Source organism: Fringilla coelebs, assembly GCF_963513975.1.
Source record: "Fringilla coelebs genome assembly, chromosome: 21".
NCBI lineage: Eukaryota > Metazoa > Chordata > Aves > Passeriformes > Fringillidae > Fringilla > Fringilla coelebs.
Window position 1 is genome coordinate 11,114,261 of NC_140047.1, and position 25,395 is coordinate 11,139,655.

At 40.3% G+C, this 25,395-nt stretch overlaps 1 protein-coding gene across 7 annotated transcripts in view; it reads right to left on the reverse strand.

Annotated features, from left to right (window-relative positions):
* DENND1A (DENN domain containing 1A) overlaps nt 1-25,395 on the reverse strand; it is a gene marked incomplete at its 3' end in the record, with an annotated part of 147,731 nt that overhangs the window by 40,373 nt on the left and 81,963 nt on the right. For all 7 annotated transcript variants that reach the window (XM_084219797.1, XM_084219795.1, XM_084219798.1 and 4 more), the window contains exons 12-13: nt 20,612-20,713; nt 14,479-14,604 (exon numbers count right to left, since the gene is read on the reverse strand). In XM_084219797.1, coding sequence (XP_084075923.1) covers nt 14,479-14,604; nt 20,612-20,713 — 228 coding nt within the window. The remainder of the gene's footprint in view (nt 1-14,478; nt 14,605-20,611; nt 20,714-25,395) is intronic.

Genomic DNA, 25,395 nt, shown 5'->3' on the forward strand with positions numbered 1-25,395 from the left:
AAAAATGCACAGGAATTTCTGTGATTCACACAGTGCATGATTCCATCTTGGCTGGGGAAGTTTGATGCTGTTTTAATTATTAATAAAGTAAAACAAATGTTCCCCTGCACATGCAAAAGAATTGTTAATAATAATAACAACAGAATTGTTAATAATGATGTCTCTTATTGTAGTGACCTCACAGCTTGGAGACCCTATTTTCTGTTAATAATTTTCAGTTACGTGAATACATGTTTTTTGTCCCAAATTCCTTTTTTAACTCAAAGGCTTCTGTTCACATTAGCTCAACAGCCTGCTAAGAGCATCTTCAAGGGAAACAGAGTTGACTAAAATTCATGAAAACTCATCACTTTGGTTGGAAAGCCCATTCATTCACACATGCACTGCCCATGCCTTGCAGGGGACACATAATTTTCTACACATTTTACAATATGAATTTTCCAGGAAAACATTTTTTCCTTGCCTGTAACTCCCTCAGAAAGATGCCCAGCTTGTGAGTGCAGCTGCCTGCAGCCTCGGAGAATCTGCAGCCCAATACTCCACAAGGCAGAGTACTCCAGGGAACCCACCCAAAGCCAATTCTCGCCAGTGTCAGAGAGGAGCCGTGCCATGGCTGCTGGGAATGCCCACAGCAGGCATTGCCTGCAGAAGCTTCAGGAACGCTGGCTACTGAGGGAAGAGTTCCTAAGGAACCAGCCAACTCCAACCGTGGTCATGGGACCCAAACACACACACAAAACGTTCCAGAGCTGCCTCAGCAGCACTGCTAATAACCAACAACGTACAGTGCTCTAAATTTCCCAAAGTCTACACCAGATATTGACCAGGAATTGCAACGGCTCAGAATCACCCTGAACACTTCATTAGCACAGTTACTGCCTGCTCCATTGATCACTACAAGTATATTTTTCCATGTTTCCATTTTAGCAGTACTAAATTACATTGCTTCAAACACAGAAGTTGCTCATCACCTAACGGTGCTCTTAGTCCAGCTATTGCTATATTTGACAAGCATTGGCAATTTCAGCTCATTTTTCAGGATTAAAAAAAATACTCAGAAACTTTTAAAAACATTTTCGTCACATACAAACTGCCTCCCTCCCAGATCACATCCAACTTGATTAAGCATTAAATTTGCAACTGCCTATCTTTCCGCCCTCTATAAATACTGGCAAAGGTTCAAAGCAGTTCCACTGGTGCTAAAGAGTTAATGCTTGGTGCTGTGGTCACTGTAAATAAGCAGTTTCGGGTAAGCAATATTGCTGTCAGACACACAATGCTTTGCAGGTGTGGGCAATAATTAAAGGTTTCAGCACATCTACCTGGGTGAAGTATTTTTTACCTCCTATTCTGAGGAGGAAGCCCTCTCTGTGGAGAGCAGAAGAGCTCATTAATGAGGCTAATTAGGTGTAAAGGGGGTAGAGTCTGGCATCAGCTGCAGCTTACAGAAGCTAATCATTAAGCTCTGTAATCTCTACCCCAGAACAGCAGATGATCATGTTCCTAGGTGACTGATGTTGCTAAGAAAATTTCCAGCACCTCAGTACCTGACCAAATACTTTTTGGTGAGACCAAAAATTCCCTTAACCCTCTATGTTCTAGACAACACAGTTGATATCATTTCTTCACTCATCAATTTTCTAACAATGAATATCTAATGAGATTCAGACTTGGCACGAGCCTTTAATGTGATTCATTTCAGAATTTAAAAAACCAAAAAAATCAATGCCATCGACTACTTCTGGAAAGGAAGGGCACAAAATAAAGGCTGATAGAGCAATACGTAAGAATAACAAAGATGCAATTGTAATTATTCAAGCAATAATCCTTGAAAAAGAGTGACCACATATAATCTCCTGAAGGTGAGTTCTCTGTGTAATTTCTTTGCATAGAGTACTGAGGGTAGTTACAATACCACAGGGATGAATGTCTTGTTAATAAATATGTAAAATAAGGATTTCATTGTACTCACCTAATTTAAAATGAGAAAAAGGACATAATTTCCATGGAGAGAGAATACATGTAAGCAGAGCTCTAGAACTTGTTTCGTAAAATGGATTGCAAAAACAGCATACTATTGCAGCACCTTAACATGAATTTCTGACTTCATAAGGCAGAACAGACCCTTTACTGGCAACCTGCTACTGGTATCTTTTTTCCTCCAACTAAGCAGCAGATTTGAATCAAAAATTTTTAAGATTCAATTCCATTTCAACAAGAAATAGAGTATTTGTTATGTCCATGTTACCTGTGGACTTGGAGATGCACAGACTAAATAATGTGAGTTGCTCAGAAGTGCCACTGGCTCTTGTTACCATCAGGATACGGATAAGCCACGCTGGCAATCTAAGAGTTCTCTGAGCATCAACAGAAAAAATATCTCCGATAACTAGCACCTTGTCTTCCAATACAGATGTCAGATGAATGAATTGGGTGATAAAATTGCTTTGTAGCCAGCATCCCATTATATTTAATAATCCTGCAGATATACTGTAAAGACCAAATCCCATTAGGCAATAGAGGTTTCTACAAATATTCTGAGCTAAGCACCTTGCCCAGTAGTGAACACCCTGTGCTTCAGCTTCTCCTGCTCTAGAACAGCACCCAAGGAGTTTTTGGACAGGTTCAGAAGCACTTGGTGAAGGGGGTGTTTGCACATCAAACAAATCTGAACCAAGGCTTCTCCCGAGTATCTCTCCAAATTGCCCCAAACCAATACAAGCTTCCTCAGAATCACTTGATCAAGTGCTTGGCAGGATTAATGCCTATCCTACACAGAACACTACTTGTTTCTTTTAAACCTCTGCTGTTACAAACCCCATTTGACTGCCTGAGGATTCTTACACTGGAAGAAACAATGAGGAGTCTCTCCTCATCTTCTGTCTTCAAACTGTCAGTGAGAGCTTTCCCTATAAATAATGCTACAAAATCGACTGACATTCACAGTATCTCTGGTATTCATATAAGCAGACTGGACATTCTATGGGGAAAACGTGCAGTGATGTCTGTAAGCAAGAGGGAAGTGTGGTCAGCAAATGGGTAAGTATGTACAAGTGTCTGAATTAACCAGAGGGAAGGGCAAACCAGAACTACACTGCATTTTCATCAACAGTAACAACCTTTGTTTCCCTGCAGTCTAACTCCCCACCATGACCAGATATGTGACAAAGCTGGTCTGCAGAGACAGCAAACTGTCCAGAGAAGTGATTCCAAGATGTGGCACTATTTCTGTGCTGCTTTCCTATTCCTGAGACATGCTCCACTGTTCCTTAGCCATGCACACCCTTCATTTCAGTAATTAGCTGTCAGCACGGCCCGACAGCAACTTGGTATTGTCTGCTCAAATTGTATTAATGAAACGCAATCCACTAAATGTCCTGGATGCACATCTGTAATTGTGTTACATGGAGAGGCTGGGGATGGGGGCAAACTGCAGCTTCTAAACAGGGCACTGTGATCAAGCACATTAATCTGTTATTTCTTAGGGATTTGACAACCAATTAATACTACAGGGTTTCCTACACAGCAATAAGAACCAGTGATCCAACAGTATAAGCTGTGCCTACCATTTTGAACACAACATCCTGAAAGGCAGAGACACAGAACTACAGGTTGCAGCATTGCAAAAACCCTTTTTGTATTTGAAGATTCAGCATCTGTATGTTGAAACCTAAATGCAGAACACTCAGTGTCTACACCACACTAAAAAAAATCAAATAAATCCCAAGACCCTTATCAAACATGTAAGTTTTTGATGTTCTTGAAGAATACAAAACTCAGTTGAAAAGCCCTTGTAAACTGATCCTTGTCAGTCAAGACATTGCACCTTTTTCTGTTTCATGTTCTCCATCACCAAAGGCTTTTCCAAAGAACAGGGTTTGAACAAGATAAAAAAAATAATCAAGAAAAACACATAATAAAGATATCCTGTGGGTATAATAATCTTTGGAAAACTTTCATGTCAGTTCTGACTGCAAAATTGCTATTAACATTTAATTAAAATTGAGCCCAATAAGCTATGACAAGATAATGGCTGGAAACATGGCTTTAGGGCAGAGTGAGGATATCTGGAGCTCCGGCTGGAAGTGATGCTTTATTTTTGGTTACATTTGGCAACTATTGAGATTTCTGAAACACAAGGAAATTATAATGATCTAGAGAAATTCACAGAAAAGAACAGCACTGCATTTCAGCTACCTCAGGATCTGTAACATATATCAAGTAAATCAGAGATTTTTAGGACTCCAGTACCACCTAACCCTTAATTTCATTCATGTTCCCACCCACACCAAAGAACATTCTTTTTCAACTAAAAAGCCCCTGCAAGCCCCTCCTAAACAATTTAATATTTTGTTACTTATCCATAACAAAACCTATTAATTTCCTCTCAGAGGCAGGAATTCTTTGCATATCATTTACCTCCATAGTTGAAGGCAACAATCCCACAGACCTGAAGCAGAAACCGTCAAGAGCTTTGGGAATGACCCTGACTCAGGGAAATCAATCCTCCTTTACTGGAGGCAGCTTCACTGCTCACCCTGAAAACTCATTGTAAGAGAGCTGAACTGCAATTGATTGAACATGTAAAGGAGGGCACGTGATTGAGTGACATTCGGAAGAGAACACACACTCCAACGTTAGCTTAAAATCCCCAAACGAGGGGGCACATGTGGATGTTCTTAAATAAGCAGTCCTCCCTATGCAGTGGAGGCCACTGCTCCAGAACAAAACGTGTTTAGAGTTTGATAGATACATTTGGGGAAAACATTGACATACTTGTTACAACTAAAAATGTTCCTTTCAGCATGAACCCCCTTGGTTAGCCTCAGTTTCAGTAACAAATAATTTACAAGCCCCCTCTCTTTGTGTAAATGCTGTTTAGGCGCTGTTAATTCCAAGAACTCCTGTGCCCAAGTGTAAACAGCAGAGCCAAGCAGCACCATCCCTGTCCTTCAGTACAGCCTGGACCTCCTCTGGTTTTACTGCTAGACACACAGCAACCATTCAAAACGCGTCAGTTTTAGGCAGGAAATTCAGGTAAGCAACAGCATTCCCATTCTTGACTGCTTTCAAGTAAAATATTCTCATGTGTAATAAGAAAGTAATTTTAGATAGAAGTGTTCTTTATTTTCTGTATATTCTTGAGACTATGTTGAGAATATGTAATAAATCATTGGTTGCCAAATGGGGGATGAGCTTTATCCATACAAATACAGACAGATCCTAAGGAAAGGCAAACTAATCACACATATAATCCTCACAAATTGCTTTCATTTTCACCATTAATCCTCTCTAAGAAAAAATGTTCTGGACATACAGACTACAACTACTGCTTGGAGAGCTTCACCTAAATAATTCTTTGACATATTTTTCTTTTCATTGAGTAAGGAGTAAGCAAAGCACGTATATAATCTATACAGCTTTTAAAAGGCACCCAAAGCAAACTCTTGGCACCTTCATTTCCACAGTACTTCCAAGAATCCTGTATTAGTTGCTAGCTCTGAGTAACACTTGATTCCCAATTAATGTAATACATCAAAATAATGTAATGTCGATAACAACTTTAACACTTTAGGAATCAACAACATATATTTATGATATACATTTAACAGGCAAACAGCGACGTGAGCTCTACTATAAACTTTCTTATTATATAAATCACTAAACTAAATACCACATCAGGAATTATTCAAAAGACAGCTAGACTTGGACACAAAAGTAACCTTTAAGGAGTTAAAATGTCCTCAACTACAAGTCAAGTTGAAACTTATTTAATTAGGTTCTGTATTTGAAAAAATGAAATAAATTCTTTCATTAACTAAACCAAACTCCCTTAAAGGCAACAATATGTTCCCTCTCTGTCAGGACAGAGCGCAATGAAATCTTTATTTTAATTGGGGTTAGCTAAGGGGCCATTTGGCTTCAGATGCTTTGTTTATCAGCCCTAAGCTTTACAGCTTAGCCAGGACTTGAAATATTTTACTACAGAATGATTTCATTAAAAAAAAAAAAAAAAAAAAAATATATATATATATATATACACACACTCTTCCAAGGAGTATTTTATAGAGATAATTTTAAATGTGCATTTTGAAAACTGAAGTCCAAGTGCAAGGTACCTTAAAGAAGCCCCTGATTTCCTTCAGTGCTCCTGGACGTGGATCTCCTGTGCACACGCCTGTTCCCATGGGTTCTGCAGCCCGGCCTCGCAGCAGAGACACAGTGAGGGCTGAGCCAGGCCCCTGACTGCCCTGACCAAGCCAACAAAAAACTCCCCTTGGGGAGGATCTTCTAAACTTTCATACAGAAACCTTGGACCTGAAAAGCATGGTTGATCACTTCAATTTTAAGACAAAGCAAAAGAATTCTCAGTTGGTAGATGATACCTTTTTCCTGTAATAAACTAATTTACAAATCTCAGACATCTCCAGTAATACAGTTACTGAAAATCCTACGGAAACTGCTATCACAGGAAGGGACAGTGAACAGGAACTCTGCAAAATCGCAGCCCCAGTTCGCTCCAAAGTGCAGCCAAAATTTTTTAAATAATCCAGGAAAATGTCCTGTGTTATTGTGAGGGTCAAGCTTAGGCTGGATTTTGGATTTATTCCTTATTAAAACTCCAAGTATTAGAAGTGTTCCTAAAACCAAAATGAAATTTAAAAAAGAAGGCATAAAGAAAACTCCAAGCCTCATTTCCACAAATGAAATACAACTAATGATATTTTCATATTATTTTCTCCTGGATCACTGAAATGTGATGAGTCAGATCCCTTTTTTTCCCCCTTCAAAATTATAAACCTGATATAATTTGTAATTGTCTTCTGGAGGCCGCTGGTGTTATGTTGCTGACAGTTTTATACATATCACATAACACAGCACACCACATACATTATTTTAGTTAAAAACTATGCCAACAGTATGTTATTAACTCCAGCTCAAGAATTCAATTATATTTTAAAACCAAAACTTAGTCTTTGTTTTGTCATCAGAAACAAAAGCATTGCTACTGACTCTGGAAGAATAAAGCTTATTTCAAACTAAACATTGAGATTTGTGCTTCACCTTTATGCTACCTGAAAGAAAATACAGCAATTCTAAATTAAAAATATTATTCATATATATTTTTAAATTTCTTCTCTAGACAGCTTTGTGTATAGCTGCTCTGTACTGTTTTCTCATGAGAACTATAATAAATGAGCTGCTTCTGCAACTTCACAGCAGGTATTTTGATTTGAGAGTAATCACAGTTTTCTCTACAATCTTTATACAATTTATGTCCTGATCATCCAACAAATAGGTAAAAGATTTAAATTGACATCAATATGTATACCTTTCTCTAACAGTGCAAGCTAATTGTATATCTCTAAATGAGAAAAATGTTTATTTAAAAAAAAAACCTAGCGAATATACCAACTATTGAGTTCAAAGCAAAGATACCACATGTGTCTAAATAAATATCAAGGAAGTGTCAGAGGTAAATGAGGAGAGACCAGGTGAAATGTGTGTGATGTGTTAATTGTATTCAAAAAAATAATGGAGCAAGATAGAGAAGCTGAACTTCCAATTATCATAATGGTATCTACTTCACAACACATTTTCAAACTTGAAAGAGACATTTTAAACCATAGGAATTCTGAGCAGAACACCTCCAGCGGTGCTCTGCATAAATCTTGCACGCTGTACATACACAGTTTATTTAAATACCAAGTAAAGTTATGACTTACAAAATGCATATTTCAGTCACAATAGAATATCTGTCATTGCCAGAGCTGCTACTCACTGAACGAGAGTCTCAGAAAACAATGAATTAAATTAGAAAAAGATAAGAAAGGACAGAATGTTTTCATTTGATGTTTTACCAGACTGAAGTAGTGTGTGTTTTAAAGAACAACATACTTATCAGCCCTCTGCAGTTTACATTTCTGTGTACCCCAAAACAGAATAAGGAAGAAAAAAAAGTGGTCCTTAGTGTGAGACTAAGTTTTGTCTATACATCATTTCGGCCACGAGCCAGAATTTGTCTGTCACTAATGCCTTCCCAGAGCAAAATCACACTCCATGTGAAGAGCAGTTGCCCAGCTCTCTGACGCCATGCAAGAGCCAAAGCAGAAAGGGGCCTTGGTCCCCTCTGTGTTTCCCAGTGCACACATGGGGTTCCCTGAGCCCTAGGGCAGTGTCAGAATTTCCCTCACTCCACCGTCAGTCCCGGCTCAGGAGCAAAGGGCTCCTTCTACCACTAGCCCCACTGCATTCCAGGTGTCACTGTATGAGCTCTCACCCAGCTACGCACATCCTTACAGCTAACTGGGATTTACTGCCTCTCGCCTGCCTCTGTTGGTACCACACCAGGACAAATTGTACACTCCCATTCATACACAATATACACCGTGAAAGCTCAGAGTGGCATGGCTTTTCTATTCTGTTTCTAACTCAATTAAATATTTTATTTTTTATCATAATTTCATCAGCTTTATCTGCCACTGAAGGCTACTTTACAAATCCAAATCCCAAAATCTCTTCCACCATCTTCTGTCAACGGAAGAGATACTCTTCCGTTGTACAGCTGCTTACACTACTGAGAATGTTCACTCCTTGCCACCTGCCTAAAAGGTCCTTGGAGTGGGGTTTTTCATGGGTTTGTGTGTGTTGGTGGCTTTTTTTCCCTAATACCAGATACAACAGCTCATTTGAAAAAACACACAGTCACCGAGTGCCTCACACAGAAGCTGAATTCAAGGGTGATGTTTTTTTCTGCTTGGTGTTTGTTTATTTGCCTCCTTGTTCCCCACCAAGTCCCCTGCACTTTATTAGTTCAGGAAATATCTCCAAGTTCTCCTGCATGGAGGCATTCGCACAAGGCTGTGCACTCACAATTACAACTGAAGTATCAGGAGACAACGCAGTGAAAGCACAAGAGCCAGCCTAAGACAAACAACCAAAGGCTTGAAACAAATTGAGAAGAAGCAAAAACAAGTGCATCAAAAAGCACAAACCCCAGAATCAGGTGTGAGAGGCACAGCCAAGTAAGTGAATATCCAAATCCTCGCACAGCAAAGCTGACAGAGCACAGACTGCTGCTCCCTGCGCAGCCTGCCCTGTAACAGGGAGATTGAGAGGCTTTGGAACAAAGCTCCTTTTATTTCTGCAGCACCACCACAGAAGACGCAGAGTGACCTGATCCAGGCTGACGGCTGAACACACAACTTGTATGGGGGCAGCAAAGTTACTCAGACAACACAGCCAAAGATAGTTCTCAGATTGCTCAAAGGTTCCACTAACTAAGTGAGCACAAACCCCTAAATGTCAGCATGAAGCAGGTAAACATTTATAATCTCAAAGCAAACCTATGCACATCAGCATTCTGCAGCACGCTCAAAGGAAATTCACATTTCTGCTATTACTGCACAGCAAGATGCAGAGCACCTCATGCCTTTGGGCAAAGTTCCTACACCCAAAACCACTCCCACAATGGGTTGTAGGGGGTTGTCTTTGCTATTTTTGCTTTGATTTGATTTCTGCTTTACTTTAGCATGTATGATGGACAGGGAGGTTTGCACACACCTTCCTGGGCAGAAACACCACAATCAGCAGAGGGTGATGTTAACTTTCTCAAATAATAGTTTGTCTTACCTTCCCCTCAGAATCCTGGGTTCCCCCTCCCCTTAGTGTGGCATATGGAATTAGATAACAGAGGATCTTATAACAGTTTGGAAATTACAAAACAATTCTATTTACTACACACCAGACTGCTGGAAGAGATTAAAGAAAATGTCTTTTCAGGTTCATTAACATATGTATATCTCAACAGACTTAGATGTAGAATAATAAATGCCATTTTGAAGAACAGTAACTGTTTGTTGGAAAAAGAGCCATTTTTAAGGTTTAAAACAGCAAAATCAGAAATTTGTCTATAGCAACAGTAAGGCTCAGAGAGGAAACAGCAACAGAATTGAAATGAAAACAAACCACACAGAAAACAAACAAAACTGTGTTTCCCTACGAAATCTTTTCCAGTCAATGACTGTGAATTCAGCACTTCCCATAGATGGTAAAACACAGTGATAGTTACAGGTGGCTTCTAAGGGGGGTTGCTGAAACCTTGGGTCTTTAAAATGTCACAAAACACAGAATCTTCAGAGTAGGAAGATAAAAGCCTTAAATTGTAGTTCCAGGATATAAAGAAACTCAATTTATCTCCATTTTTACCACAAAAAATCAGATTTTTACACACTGTCAGTGCCATTCTCATTGTCTACTCCTACCTGTCAGTAAAGTCACGAGGATGACATTTAGAAATTACTGTCATTTAGGCATTCCTAGACTGTCTCTACAGGGATGGATTTGAGAGCTCAACTACTTGAACAAGAAAAGAGCAGGGATGGGTGGGAGAAAATTCCTGATGCTATACATCAGCACTGACTTCAAACAGAACACAACAAAACTGCAAGTAAAACAAAAAGTTCTATTTAACTTACTTCTGCTCTCTGTTTCCTCTACAGCTTGGGGCTCATTTTAACAGGTTTGTGCACAAGTTATAAAAGCATTAGGGATCTTCCTTCTTCATATTTTTTACAGATGGACAAACACTCCTAAAGGCCTGAACTGTGGAGACAGCTCTGGTGACAGGGAAGTATTTACTCTGCATGCAGTGTGTGCCTTTAAAATATACATGCAAGGAAAAGAAGCTAGGCAGAAGATGGCCATGGAAAGGAAGGAACTGGGATGTGGCAATTACTGGGAGTTGGAAATGACTATTTACTCTTCCACTGAATAACTTAAAAAAATAATTCACCATGGCAACAATCATACTTCATAGTAGATAAAGCACTGAATGCTACAAAGCCTTTGCAAAATGAATTATGCACCAGTACGTAGCATGCACTTGCTTTTTATTACCGTGCACACATTCCAACAAAATTTCCTTTTTGACTCATCTGGCATTTGCTTTTTTACTCTGCACCAAATATCATATACTTTTCTGACTCTGATCTCATGAATTTGGAACTGTTGAAGGCCTTTATTGTGTCTGTTCCAGAGATTCTTGTAAAATAATTAATGCATTAATTATCTCCTTAAGTTGAATTGAGTGTTATGTTGAAAAAGAAAAAAAATTATTTTCTCCTATTCATAATGGTTTCTTCCCCCATCATTGCTCAAACTGCATCGTATTATGAGAAAATTCATATCAAAGTTACAATTATGAAAATTGGTAGTTCATTGTCTTTTCCATTTAAAATCCAAATATAAATTATCAGGCTTTGACAGAACAACAGAACTTAAGCAGCAAGGTGTATAAAACACACATTCCTCCACCAGTGTAGTTCAGCTAAAGCAGTGTGAAAACTGCAGTATATAAAACATCTGTGAGTTTCAATAAGTAGTTTCATATTAAGATGAGCAGTTCACAAATTAAAAAGTAATTTCAGCAATGGAAGCACACAAAAAGCGTGGAAGTAGAAAAGCACATTCACTCTGCCTCTGATTTTCTGCTTACTCTTAAGTGGATGCATCCAAGGAATATTTAGGTTAAATTTAAACCTAATCAATTCAGAACAATGCAAATAACCAGAAATTATCCAGTTTACAACTAATGGTTGCTCAGGCAAATAAACCTGAATAAAACTGAATAATTAACCATGAAAACAAAGAGAATTAATTGATGCTTCACTGCAGAGATTCACTTATCCTCAGTAGTTCCCACTGCATGCAAGGAGGCAGCAGTAGTCATGGTCCCAGTTCCATGTGAAAGGTGTAACTCATGAGCAGTATTTACAACACGGTAATAAGTTGTAATCCAGTGTTTTCCTACAAGCACCATCCCTGTCAGAATCACTGCAGTGCCAGAGAACAGGCAGAACTCTTGTCATTTGGGATGCCTGTACATCCCAGCAGAGCCTGGAGTGCAGCTCCCACACGAGATGGGGACAAACCTCACAGGACTGAGGCTGCAGCAGCACCGCCCTGCAGCCGCCACATCCTGCCGGGTCACACCCACACCCCACTGCTCTGGGCCAGCCCACCCGGAGCTTACCTCGACCCACAGGTAGGGGGTTGTTCTTCACAAACACTGGGAGAGTCCGACTGGAATGCCTGGAACCACTAGGTGTCAGCAGAAGAAAGTGCACGGCCACGGCTCCCATCCCGAAAATCTGATCCTCGCTTCCCAACATCCCTCAGCTGCTCAGTCCTACCAAGCACCCTTACACATACCTCGTATTCACACAGATTGTTCTGCTGAAGATGACCTACTTGTGTGAATTCAATACTTAGAAGAGATAAAAACATTCCCTCTGCAAACAACAAAAAAATTGGAAATTTGGAAAAAGTCATTCAAGTGAACAAAATGCTCACACTGGTGTCACTGGTAGACATTTAAGCCACATGCATCAGGTTAATCTGCCTCAGTACAGCCCAGTGAACACCCAGCTGCTGCTGAGTTTGACTGGACTTAATAGCAACAGAGCTATGTGGGGCTGTAAGTACATCACACCCAGCAGATACTCCTCTGCATTTAAAACTGGCTTAGTGCAGCTGCGGGAAACACCGTAGGAAACAGCCCTGCAGCAGTTATTTTGTCAAGTAAATGTTCCTATTATTACTATGCTTGCCAGCTTATACCTGGATGTTTTTTCATGCAATTTCTTGGCCTAGTTACCAAAGGCCTGAGAAAGTTCATGGTAACAGAAACTCACTGCCAGTGTTCTGTTTATATATACATTACACAACCTTGTACCTCTAAAGTAAAAGCCTCTGAACAGAGTAAGAGGTCTGACTATACTAAAGTGTAATAATGTGAATGTAGAGCCGGCTCAGTGGCACATTCTGGGCCTACACAGAATAATGAAAAATAGATTCACACCATTTATCTCAGAAAGTCAGCTCCTACCAATGAGATAGTCTATGAAATTAAATTGTCTTATGAGACAGAAACTATGAAAGGAGGAAAATGTATTCTGTATGTGCTTCTTTGAATGTATTTTCTAATTATCAATGACTTTAAAAGAACAGTCAGGTTTCTGGGGTTATAGGACATGATATGCAAAGAACCATCTCATGTCTGGTATGGCTTATGCCCTGTACTTACTCTATGTGAAGGTGATACATGAACAGGAAACACCTGTAAATTTGCTTTATCTAAATCTTAATACTGAAAGGTATAATTACAAATCAAACTGTTGATTTACAAAAAGCCTTAGGAAAGAAAGCCCTGAATTTTTCCACTTTCTGATTATTAAAGTGAATTCTATGACATATTTCTGCAGCTATATTTACAAGTTTTCTTTGATGGAATGAGAAGCAAACTAAACTATTTCTGCTACTTCCTCAGGTTAGCTGTCCCTCAAAGTTACACTTTCTAGGGGTGTGCCACTGTCAACTAATTTCAAATGTTCATCTTTAACATTCAGCCTTCAAAATACCAGATGGTATTTCCAGAACAGCAATTTAAATTTTTATTTTCCTTCATAAATCCCTTAACTAGTTAATCGCACACACACATCCAGGCAAAGCATACACCAATACTCCCAGAGTTGCCTGGCAACTACAGGGAGGAGCACTGGAGAACAAGGAAGCCTGCAGGGATGGAGGGGAGTCAGTGTCTCCCCAGCAGGGATAAAGGAGGCTCACAGCCAGAGCGCCTTACTGCTTCCATCTTTGTCATTTATAGGATCCTTATTTTAAATACCTCCACGATTTCACCTGAGATGCTTTAAAAGCCCAGTTCTTACACCCAGACATACACACACACACAAGTCAATACAATTTATTTTTTCCACATGCACGGATTCCCCCAGTAAGATGTGGAAAGACTTGTGCTGACTTGAAAAGTAATTTTTGAAACCTGAATATAAACTGCTGAGATGATACTTATTTGATGGTAATAACTGGACTGTTTAAAAGTCAGGCTGAGCCATGTTTTCCTCCTGGCTTTAAAGATAACAAGACAAACTGCAGCGCTGGAGAGACTTTACCTACTGAAATCCTCAAGAAACACTATACCCATAGTCCCACTCTTGGCCATGTAACCATTTAACATCATGGTTAAAATTAAATTTATCACACGTCTGCAAGCCAGACCTTTTCATTAATCTTCAAAGAGCAGGAGAATGCCAAATGCACCACCTTTTAACACAAAAACACAATGAAGAGATGGGTTTTGCAGAGGAGGGAATGGTCAGCTCTGCACTAACCTCTTATGATCATTAATTTATTCTTTCTTATCATCTCTCCTCTAATTTGACTGCTTTCAAAACCAAGCAAGACCCATACATTTCCATGTGAAGGTTCTTCCCTGTGTGATGGATCATGCTTCCTCTTTCATTTGGGAGACTTGAACACTGTTTTCAGTACTAGTCAGCCAAAGAGCCACCATGCTGACCTTAGGAAGAGGAGGTTATGCTATACTTTGAATTGTTAGGTTTTTTCCTCCACCACAGCAGCACATTTACATTTTATGCCAACTAATTGCCTACTTACAGGTTCAATTTTCAGGGCGTTTCTGTAGCTCCCAAAGAAAGCTGCTTGTGCTTTTAGAAATGCTCTTGCAACGCCATCTCCAGTGGTTGTAGAGACTTTCTTCAATCTGTTCTTCAGTGCAGAAACCTGAAATCACACAGCAGGTCTAGATCACTCTCATATCACAAACAAAGAGTAACACATAGGGGCACAGCTAAATGAAAAATGTACTAACCACAGCCGCAGTTATGACAAAAGGTGACATTGTGAATTCAGAGATGAATTTTTCAGTTCTAAGAGCATTACTTTTCAAGCTGTTTTGCTTCTCTAAGATATGTTTGGATTCTATTCAGAAGCCAATAGGATACTAAAAGCTTCACTGAACCTTCTCTCCTACTTAAAATCCACTGTTAACATGCTGTTGAGTACTCTTTTAAAGGTAGTCTATGAAACTGTGCCACTCTTGATTAGAATCCATGAAACAATTGCAGCTAAATTAATTCAAACATCAGATTAGTAAGAGAAACTGCTCCACACAACCAGGCCATCCATCACCACCAAGGCTAGGAAAAAATCCTGAAGGTCTGAAAAATCTATTCGCCACAAATACAAGGAGTTTTTAAAGTTAAATTCCCTCGCATTTCAGAGCTCGAACGGGCAGTGACCCGCCAGGGCTGTGTTCCTGGCCGTGCGGATACCTCAGCAGGCTCCCGGCCCAGCCGCCCTCCCGCTCCCCCTCAGCAGCACTCGGGGCAAACACGCACACCGGGCTCGGGGACTCAAGGAGATCTGTACCCATGAGCCACAGGCTCCAGTGTGGAAAATTAATTTAATGTATTGGCAGTTAAAATACAGTCAGATAGTGAGAAACAATGACGGAAACTTAAACACCTCGCCCCGCCGCCACCTTTCACCGGCCCAACTCCCCGCCCCAGCGCCGCCTCTCCTCCTCTGATGTCAGTCGCGACAGCTCCTCCCGCCATTCGTTACTCCTCATACTTTTCCTCTCTGTCATCTGGGGCTTTTTGCCTGTTCTTACACATTTTTGGAGTTGTTTGCCGAGAGCTCACCCGTGCCCAGGATCCGCTGTGTCCTGCCCCGGCCGCCCCTCAGGATTCCCTCACGGCCCCTCACGGCTCCCTCACGGCCCCCTCAGGATCCCCTCACGGCCCCTCACGGCCCCCTCAGGATTCCCTCACGGCCTTTGGCGCCGCAGACAGAACCGGGACACGCTGAGGCTCTGACACAGATCTCACAACGCAGAGCAAGACAAACCCAAATACCCAGGTGCCGGTTCTGGAAAGGAATCCAGGTGGTGCTTTTAGAGGCTGCGGCCATGCCACGCACAAAGCCCGAGTTTAGTGAGATATGCGACACAGAAAACAGGCAGGAGCCACAATTTCAGGGGGAAAGCAGAACGGCAGGAAATCCCTAGTTAACCCGATTTGCAGGAGAACATGACTGACTCCATAAATATCTATATGATGAATTTAACAGAAAGAGCCAATAATTAGTAAATCTTACTTCTCCAAATGCCATACTGAAAATGTATCTCCGTGGGGTAGCTCTGTGTTCTTCATTCACACTATGCAAGAAACACTGTAGGAATATTATTGACAGAGTGAGCGGATCCTCTAGTAGTGACCATAACTAACTATGTTCAGAGAGTATGAATTACATCTCATAAAACATAAGCTGATGGTTCAAATATTCAAATTAACATTCAACACCTTCTTCCCATCCTCCAGCTCCCAATGAAAGCTTGCTCTGGCTTCATCCGTATCTCCAAAATCCTACAGATGAGTTGAATGTTCTCAGCCTTGGGTGCTGCCCAGAGCAGCCTGATTTTCCTGAACTGTGTGTGAGTGCCTCAGTTCATCCCTCCGGTAGCACACCCCTACCTCAGCTTCCTCCTGCAGCAGCCTTGGCTTTGGGGCTCCACAGTGACTCCTTGTCATGCTCCAGAGGTGTTAAATACAGAATCCATGCAGGGCACTACTCACTTTCCTTTTAGATGTTATCTTTGCACTTGTGTTTACTAAAACAGTTGCAAAGACATTTCCTTTTACATCTTCTGCAGATTCTGCTGTAAAAGGCGTTTCATTATTTAGCCTAACAGAAATAACCAAGAGCGTGTCCAGCACTGTTTATAAATCTGAATGCTTATGCCAATGATCCACGCATTAATGAGCCCACAAACCCATATTAACATAACACACGATACCAGATTTAGTCTAAAGCCCGTAAAATAAACTGACTCCTATTCAGTGAAATAATGTTCCTCAAGGAGTTCTGTGATCCTCTAAATATAAAAGCTTCACCAGATTTTCAAACCCAAACAGCATACTTAACGTTTGAAGGGGTCTAGACTTCTGAGGTTGAAATATGCTTTTATTTTCTATATTAACTTATATAAACTATTTAAAGATAGTTCTTAAAAGTATAATAAAATATCCAGAGCTCTGAAAAACTTTCAAATCCACCTCCAACACTGTTATAAGGGCTTTTCTGTAAACATTCATGTGAAGATACAGAACCTTCCATCTATATAGAAGGAAAAAGCTCTATGTTTTAAACAAACCAGGAGTGCAGAATGCTGGTCACAGCCTTTCTGTGCTTCAGCTCCCCTGGCTGGGACAGAAGCAGAATATTGACTGGTATTTTGCTACTTCCTCGAGCATTGTAGGATGTCCATTTTATATATGTGGGATTACTGCAATAGGCATGTCAATTTTGTAACAAAAAAATGTTAACAATGTCATATTTAAATATACGAGCAGCAAACACCCCAAAACACCCTCACGTGTACTCTGTGGAAAAAAATGGTAGGTAATACAAAGTAGAGAATAGAAGCAGCATTAGGGTTGTTTCCTGCCTAAAATACTTTTTAAAAACCTCAAATTATGACCACTGAAAATGAGGATTATTTCTAGCCAAACAGACACACATACATGCAGTCTACCCTGAGAATGTTTTTAAAGAAGATTTTTATACTTCTGGCAGTTGAAGTTTAAAGGTCCAATTTCAACTCTCACCATGTTTCAGAATGCAATCTGTGCAATGCAGCAGAATGAAATGGTTCAGTAAAGGTGCTAGTGGAAATTCTTTTAATTAGGTCCAAGGCTTTTCAGTTGTCAACATGAATAAAGCAAGAAATGTTCTACTGCAAACATAGCCAGAGAAATAAAAATGGATTCACCTTTAGGAAGATGGTTTGGCTGCAGTTTGGCACTCCTGGCTGCCCTGGAAGCAGCTCATTCATTCCCTGAGTGAGAACCAGCAGCCCTGCTGCAGGGGGGCAGCAGGAGCCCCACAGCTGAGCTGGGACACCAGAGGCCCCAGCCACCCCCAGGCCTTCATTTAGCAACACGAGCTGACAGAGCAAGCTCATACTTTTTTCCTTGTAACGTGGGGCTCTGACTACAACTATGACTAGAAGATGACACTTATTTGGAAATACATGAAAAATCCATACGGGTTGCATAAAAAAAAAATTACTACCCCCTCTTTGCTATTCGCTGCAACACAGACGGTGGTGTAGGAGACTTGTCAGCAGCAGATGCACTTATTGTAATCACAGTCCTTAATAAATCTCTTTTTTTAATATTGATTATTTTAAAAGGAAAGTTACTTCCCAGGGTGCTCTCATGCTGCCAGATTTCCAGCAATACATCAGAAGCAGAAGGTGAAGAAGGGGCAGGTTTTCACATTTCAAATAGTTAATCAGTAACACAGTAGTACAAATCTTGATTTTCAGGGACATGACCTGACCACTTCAGAAGCCTGACAGCCAGCAGGTACTGCTGAGGTAAACTGGGGCAAATTGAGTTGGCTCTGCTGGAACTGCCTCAATCCTGTCCAGCTCCTCTGACACAAATTCTAACTGGAAAGACCTTTCACTGGGTCCTGTATTTGTTTGGATCCTAAGAATTAAAGAATAAAGAACAGTTTATTCTCGATTTCCAAGAACCAGTTTAGGTAGCGACATCACTATCATGAAACTCAAGAACAACTCACAACCTGAGGCTCTAAAATAATCGTAAGTCTTCCTTCACTGGATTTAAAAAGCAGTTCAAGGAGAGAGGGAAAACAGCTTTTAGAAATTTTCCACTGGATTAATTACCTGATGGTGAATGCACCACAGAGAAGATGTTTTTGCTCACTGATGAATATAGATAGATTTAATTTAGCAAAGTAAATTTTGTCTATTCAGCAGTGCATGAATTGCTTACTGCTCACATTAAGTAGCAAAACTGGCAGAGTAGTTTGACTTAACAGGCATTTATGATCAGGAAACTCTTGAAGACATTTTTAGTTTCTCAGATCATAAATGCATCTACTTAGACTAAGACCAGTGGGGAGACACACTCCCAAAATCTCCCAGGGAAGCAAAAAGGAAAGAAAAAGAAAAGAAAAAAAAAAAAAAAGTATAATGGATTGGCTTTAGCATCTCCCTGCTGAGATGAACAACTTGATCCACTTACAGTTCCAAACACATGATGCATGAAAGAACTGACAGAAATTCAATTCTTGCACAGCAGAGCAGCTGCTCTCTAGTGGTCAAAGCCAACTCTGGAACCGTGTGAAGGGAGAGACCTGGAGGAGGAGCTGCTTCATCCAGGTAACTGCAACAATGCTCCAGAGCTAAATCCCAATAAACCCCCAGCCCAAACATTAATTACACAACGCAACACGACTCGATTTAAAGCTTTGTTGTGAAAAATATTAATCCCAGCTGTATTTATATGGCAGTTGTGAAAAAAAATACCCCATATATGCTACTGGTGAGCCCTGCCAGTTAATTGAATTTGCTGGCAGCACTTCCTCTGCTCTGCTCTCAACATCCTCTGAGATAAAATGGAGCTCTTAAATAAACCTGTGGAAAACTGAATCAAGAAATTTGAACTAATAAAACACAACTCTCTACTGTTATAAAAGTGAAGTAAAAGTAAATAATGAAAGGAAGGAAGTCTCTTAAAATTTATTACATTCCAAAGCTTGAAGTTCTGTGTTTATTGGAGAAGTCTCTTCTGATGTTCTACAGTGTGCCCACAACAGCTCCTTTAATGAAGTCTCATAAAATCTAATATAATACTTGATTGTTGACAAATCATATACATGTTTGAGGCCCCGTGCTCCCTGTATGCAGCCATTTCTTACATAATTCCATGAAATTTACAAGTCTGTCATTCCTGGGTTGTGGATAATGGCACGAGCAGTGACCAGCTGGCAGATTTGGATGCTGGGAGTAAAATCAAAATGAAAAACTATATAATGCCAGAAAAAATAATGGAATCAACTTTTACAGACTAAATGTTTGACTAAAGCCAGAATGTTCACAATCAAGATGGCCTTTTCCTCCTGAGCTCCCTGTTTTTGAAGAAGGGATCCCATTGGAATGCCAGGGTGTCACAGCAGGAGGCACTGGGCATTCACCCTCACTGCAGCTTCTCCTCACACACCAGCTTACACTGACCTCCCTGCACACCAATTCTGTTTCTCAACTGCACAAAAAATATTCAGATCTGACTGTCAGCACAATATTCCCAACGAGCAAAGGACATCCAGATTTTCCCCTGCCACGTTCTCCTAAACATTCACTCTCTGCCTTGAAAACATCTCCTGACACTCTCACTCCTCTGCTCTTCCCTCTCAGCTCCTTCAGTGGAGATGACTGCAGCAGCAAGTGGGATGTCTTTGTGTCCCATTAAATGTCAAGTATTTATACACCGTTACTATCAACTTATTAAAAACATGAAATAATTTACCAATAAAAACGGTGAATGAGAAAGAAAATGAGTTCTGAATTCTAGCAGTGATTGAAGTGAATGTGAAGGTATCCATTTCATATCATATCTCAGGATATAAAATGCATGAAATTCCTTAAAGCTCACCTGGAAGCAGTCACAGGACAAAAACACACTATTTCATTTGGAAACAACAGTTAACTAAAGATGCAGGATTTCTAGCTCACATGAGCATTAGCTGATTTTCACTGGGAGGTTTCAATGCACATCTGTAAATGTTGAAATAAACATTCCCAAACACTCTGGGACAGCAAGAAGTGAGGAAAAGCACTTCAGTGCTACCATGAGAGCTCCCTTGGTGACAGCCAGCAGGAATTGAACCCTTGGGTAAGTCACTCCATACATACCACATCATTGGGGAGGCTCTGAAGGTCATCAAAAGGGGTTTCCAGTGTGTTGGTGTCTACGTTAAGGATCACCACATCTTCCAGGGCCATGCTTCTTACTTTCTATAGGTGAGCAAATTCAGGAAAGGGAAAGGAAAATGTAAGTATGGGAAATTAAATTTTATGCATAAAGGACACAAATGATGGCAGAACAACATGGCACTACAGAACCGCAACCATTTAAAAAGCAATCAACATTCCTGAGTTCCAATCATTTGTTTTATTTATTCAGTTTACAATGTTAAAAAAATTAACCTTCAGTTGGCAGACAGCAGTTCTTAACAACATGCACACTGAAATTTGTCAAACCAGAGGGTCTGTGATTATTCAAGCAAAGATCTATTTCAAGGACCTCTACTAATGTTTGTCTTGGTGTCCTGTTTGAACATTTAACAGTTTCTAGTCAAGTCAGGATTTCAAGCAAATCTTTTTATATTTGGAAATTCATTTAAATAACAATAAAGAGTAGATTTTCCAGGAACTGAGACTTACATTAAGTCAGGGATGGGAACTGGTTTCCAAATTCCAGGTTGAATTTTGGAAGTCTAATAAAGACTAGTTTACAACTGCATTTAAATAAACTGGATCCTATGAGAGCCTAATCAGTAAATAATTAAAATGGGGGGGAATAAAATAAAGCTAAGAGAAATTTAATTCTACCACATCCTGGTCAGCAAGTCTCAACTTTCTCTCCTGTTCCCATGAATTGAGGGAAAGTTTCTGATCTAGACTGAAGTTCACATCTTCTGTAACAGTTCTTACACAATGAAGAGAAAAGAAAAACCTATTTCTCAAAAGAATGATCATCAGTACCTGTGAGTGAGTGTCTAAAGGTATCAGTGATCTAAGCAAATTTAAACACTGCCAGACCTGATTTCCCTGCTTAATCAACAGTAAATGAGTCACTGATACCAAACAGAGCAGCATTTAAACACTTAACACTTCTTCCACTAACAGGAGACTTGAATGTTTGGTTGGTTTTTTTTTTTAGTAACTAATCACAAAGGTTTGATCTCTTCAAATAAAGCTTTGAAAATTAAAAATCAGAAAAACTGGAATTATAGAATATGGTAATTGAGGAAATTTCCCAGTGACACTGTAAAAAATGTTTAAGTACCTACCTACCTACACGCAGGACCATATGAAAGTTACTGAGCAGGAAAATGAACAAAAACATACTCAATTTTTAATTAAGGTTTTGTGGGGTGGAGGGAATTATTTCTTTTAAAAGAAAGGAACTCAAGTCCTAAAACAATGGCAAAGTTGAGCCTTAGGCAGCTAAATAATTACCCTCAGTTTTCAAGGCTCAGTCCTCTGTCTATAAAGCAAACTGCTGTGTACTTAGGGCTGAAAAAAACCCCAACAACCATAAAACCCACTTTGTAGACATTTAAGTTTAGGTCTTCACGAGACATTTCTTTAACTTAAATAGAAGAATATTACATTTAATGCTTTCCATATAAAGAGCAACAGCACTGCCTGACAAACCAGGTACTTGGCTTGCAGGAACCAAAGGTCACCCCGTTGGCTGCATCTGATAAACTCTAAAGCAATCCAGGAGCCTCGCTCCTTCTAGGAGTCCGGAAGCACCAGACAAACTGATTGCTCCTTCCTGTTTCAGAAAATTAAAAATCTCACTTATACTCAGAGGAGTCTAAAAGCCTCCAACAAAAAGGTCTTGCAAAGTACTTAACCAAAGCCAGAAGCTTGTCAGCCTCAGTGCTGGCAGGACAAGACAGAAGGAAAACCCTTCTCCTGCTTGCTGCCGAAGAAGCAGCACACGCATGGTGAACGTGCCAGGGGTGTTTCTGTACCTCTGGTGCTGAATCTGCACCTCCTCTTCAGCAAATTGTGGGCTCTTCTGGAGCACAGAACAGGCTTGTGCCAAGCAGGGCTCAGCCAGGGGGGGATAACCCAGAAGGATGCTCTCATGGTACAGGGGCTGTAAATGCTGTTCAGTGTGATCACCCCACACTTGGCCCAGAAATCATCATAACCAAAAGGAAGCTGATAAATTCTGCACCACCAAGAGCTCAACCTCACTGTAAAGATTTGCAATATTTGTACAAGGGCAGTGGATTTCCCTTGAGACCAGCCCTCAGATTTAATAAAACACTGGAAACTGACCTGATTAATAGCTTCTGTCTTGCAGTGCATTCAAAAACATATAATTTTTTGATGGTCTGATTGTGGCTCATTCTACAGAAATGCACACTGACCAGTTCATCTTAATCCTTAGTTGGTTTTGTCATCTCACCTGTCACCACCACCTTTGATAAAGCTAGTATCAGGCAGTTATAAGGGCTTTTGTCAAATAATCACAGGTTTCTTTCACTAAACCTGGCACCTAATCAACCCAACCAACATGGAAATCACAGTATTTACTCTCTTGTTGGAATTTGAGTAAAAATTCCCATCATTCAGTTGCAATTCTCACATTAAACCCCACTGGATTCTGTAAATCACAAAAACACATAGATAATTTTTTCCCACATACAGTTTGTGTGTTGTCATAATTTTCAGGAATGGGAAGGGACAGCCACAAGCCACACACAGCCCCAGTCCATATTTCACAACTTCCGGAAGAGTTAAAGTGATACCTGTGCAACAGACTGGACTGTATTCAGTAGGTTCGTATTTTGCTAAAAAGAAATGTGGATAAGCAAGGACTAAGAGGAAATATGAACATTACAGATTCCTTATCTAATTTTCCCACAGGTTAGGGATGTATTGAGTCAAAAGGAGAGATTAAGTGAAAATGTGCATCACATCTCACTCTTGCAAACCTTTCTTAACCATCCTTCCCCAATTACTTGTAGCCATAATTAATCACCTAAAATCCATCTAAATCAAACTAACATCTACACCTGCCTTTTATTTTAAATGTCTCTTTTTAAAAGAGTGGAGAGGTATGGAAAGCTGGTTTAACAAGCACACTGAACCCATTGTTTATGGCCTCTATAAACATGGCTTAGTAAGAATTACTGACTTAATCAGAGAGAACTTATCTCCTGGTGAAAAGAGCACTTTAAATTTCAGAAATGGCACCTTTACTGTGAAAATCTCTTAACTTTTCAAACAAACTCCGGGGGGCCTTAAACACCAGGTCCGTAAATAAGCACAGTCCGGGTGCCTGCCCTGCTCACAGGCAGCCAAACACTTGAGTCATTTAAATGTTTTATGTGGAAGTTCACAAAAACACAGAAACCATATTCTAATAGAAGAATTAAGGGGTGCTCCTCCATCCCACTCTAGAAGCAGTATTCATCCATAACTATAACACCAGTTTACACTAAATGCTATCTTATCACCACTGGCTACACTTGGCAGGTTCTGCATTTTCTGCCATAAAGGAATCCCAAGTTAAACTTCTTTCAGGTGAACAATTTTATTGAACAGTTTAATTTAAAACAAAATTAAAAAACCTCCATAACCATCAAACACCAGCACCCCCTGCCCTTCCTCCCACAAACCAGGTTTGCGTAACTTCACGGCTAAATTGCTGCCAAAACATAAACCAAGCTGATCATGAGGTTTTATAACCAGATACAAACGTGATCAGAATCTTAAAAAATGTTGTAACAGTAAAAGGGTGATACCTTCCACCGATTCTCTTGGAAAGGCAGAACTCCTAACAAAAACTAACATTCTAGTGAGCCTGTGCACTAGGGTTTGAAATTGTTAAGAAGGTATGATTCACAACAAGTCTAAAATCCATTTGCTTAATGACTTGTCTTTACTGAATTAATAGCTTCCATTTATTTTCTTAAGGAAAACACCACAACGCTGCAGACAACAATGTGTCAATCTGGCTGCCAGAAGCAGGAAAGGCAGCGGATATAAAATTTTATTATTTCATGCCCCAAGAGCAGCCAGAAGGACTTAATGAAATCAGGGCCAGATTTACAATCTGAAATGGCTATTCAGCAGACAGCTCTGCTTAAGCGGGATGTGCCCCCTGACCCCAGGGCCCTTTGATCCGGGCACAGCAGGTGGGCTGCCCCCCCAGCCCATCTCCCACCCTTCCGCCCGGGCACCCTGAGCCTCTACAGGTGATTCCCCAGATCCTTATCACAAGCAGCTGTTGCCAACTGAGTGACAAACAGCACCCGTGCTGCTGCGGCACACGAGAAAAACCTCTCTGCTTCTGGGGAAGCCTGCTTGGTACTGCAGGGCTTGCTTTCTGAAAACTCACCCTCAAACATGCCCCCAGAATCCCTTATTAAAACATGGGTCTCATTTCCATTTCCCCAATAACTAGATAAAAGACAATTCCATAAATAATCTGCCATATTTTAAATGCATTTTTATCAATACTCCTGAAACTACATACAGCCATATTGGGAATATGTGGGAGTGGCTAAACTGCATTTAGGAGTTTAAGACCTGGATTTAAGTTAATCTATAACCCTTCATTAAAATCCAATGGAGAAGCTGCACTTCCTCAGTTACAGGTAGAAAAAGCATTGATTTTAAGTATAAATGGGTGGGAAAAGCTAATTAACGCTTCTCACCCCAATCAAAAATATAATTAACAATTAACAGTACCAGTGGCAGAGATGCCAGTGGTCAATGAATTCTCAGGGTGTGTTCTGGGAAGGGGACTCCCATGGCAGTGTCAGGCCTGAGCCCAAGCTCACAGAACCCGTGCTCAGGGCTCGTTAGCTCAGACTCAGTGCACGCTAATTGGGCTATGGTCACGCTGGATCCCAAGCAGGGCATCCTCATCACCCCGAACAGGAGCA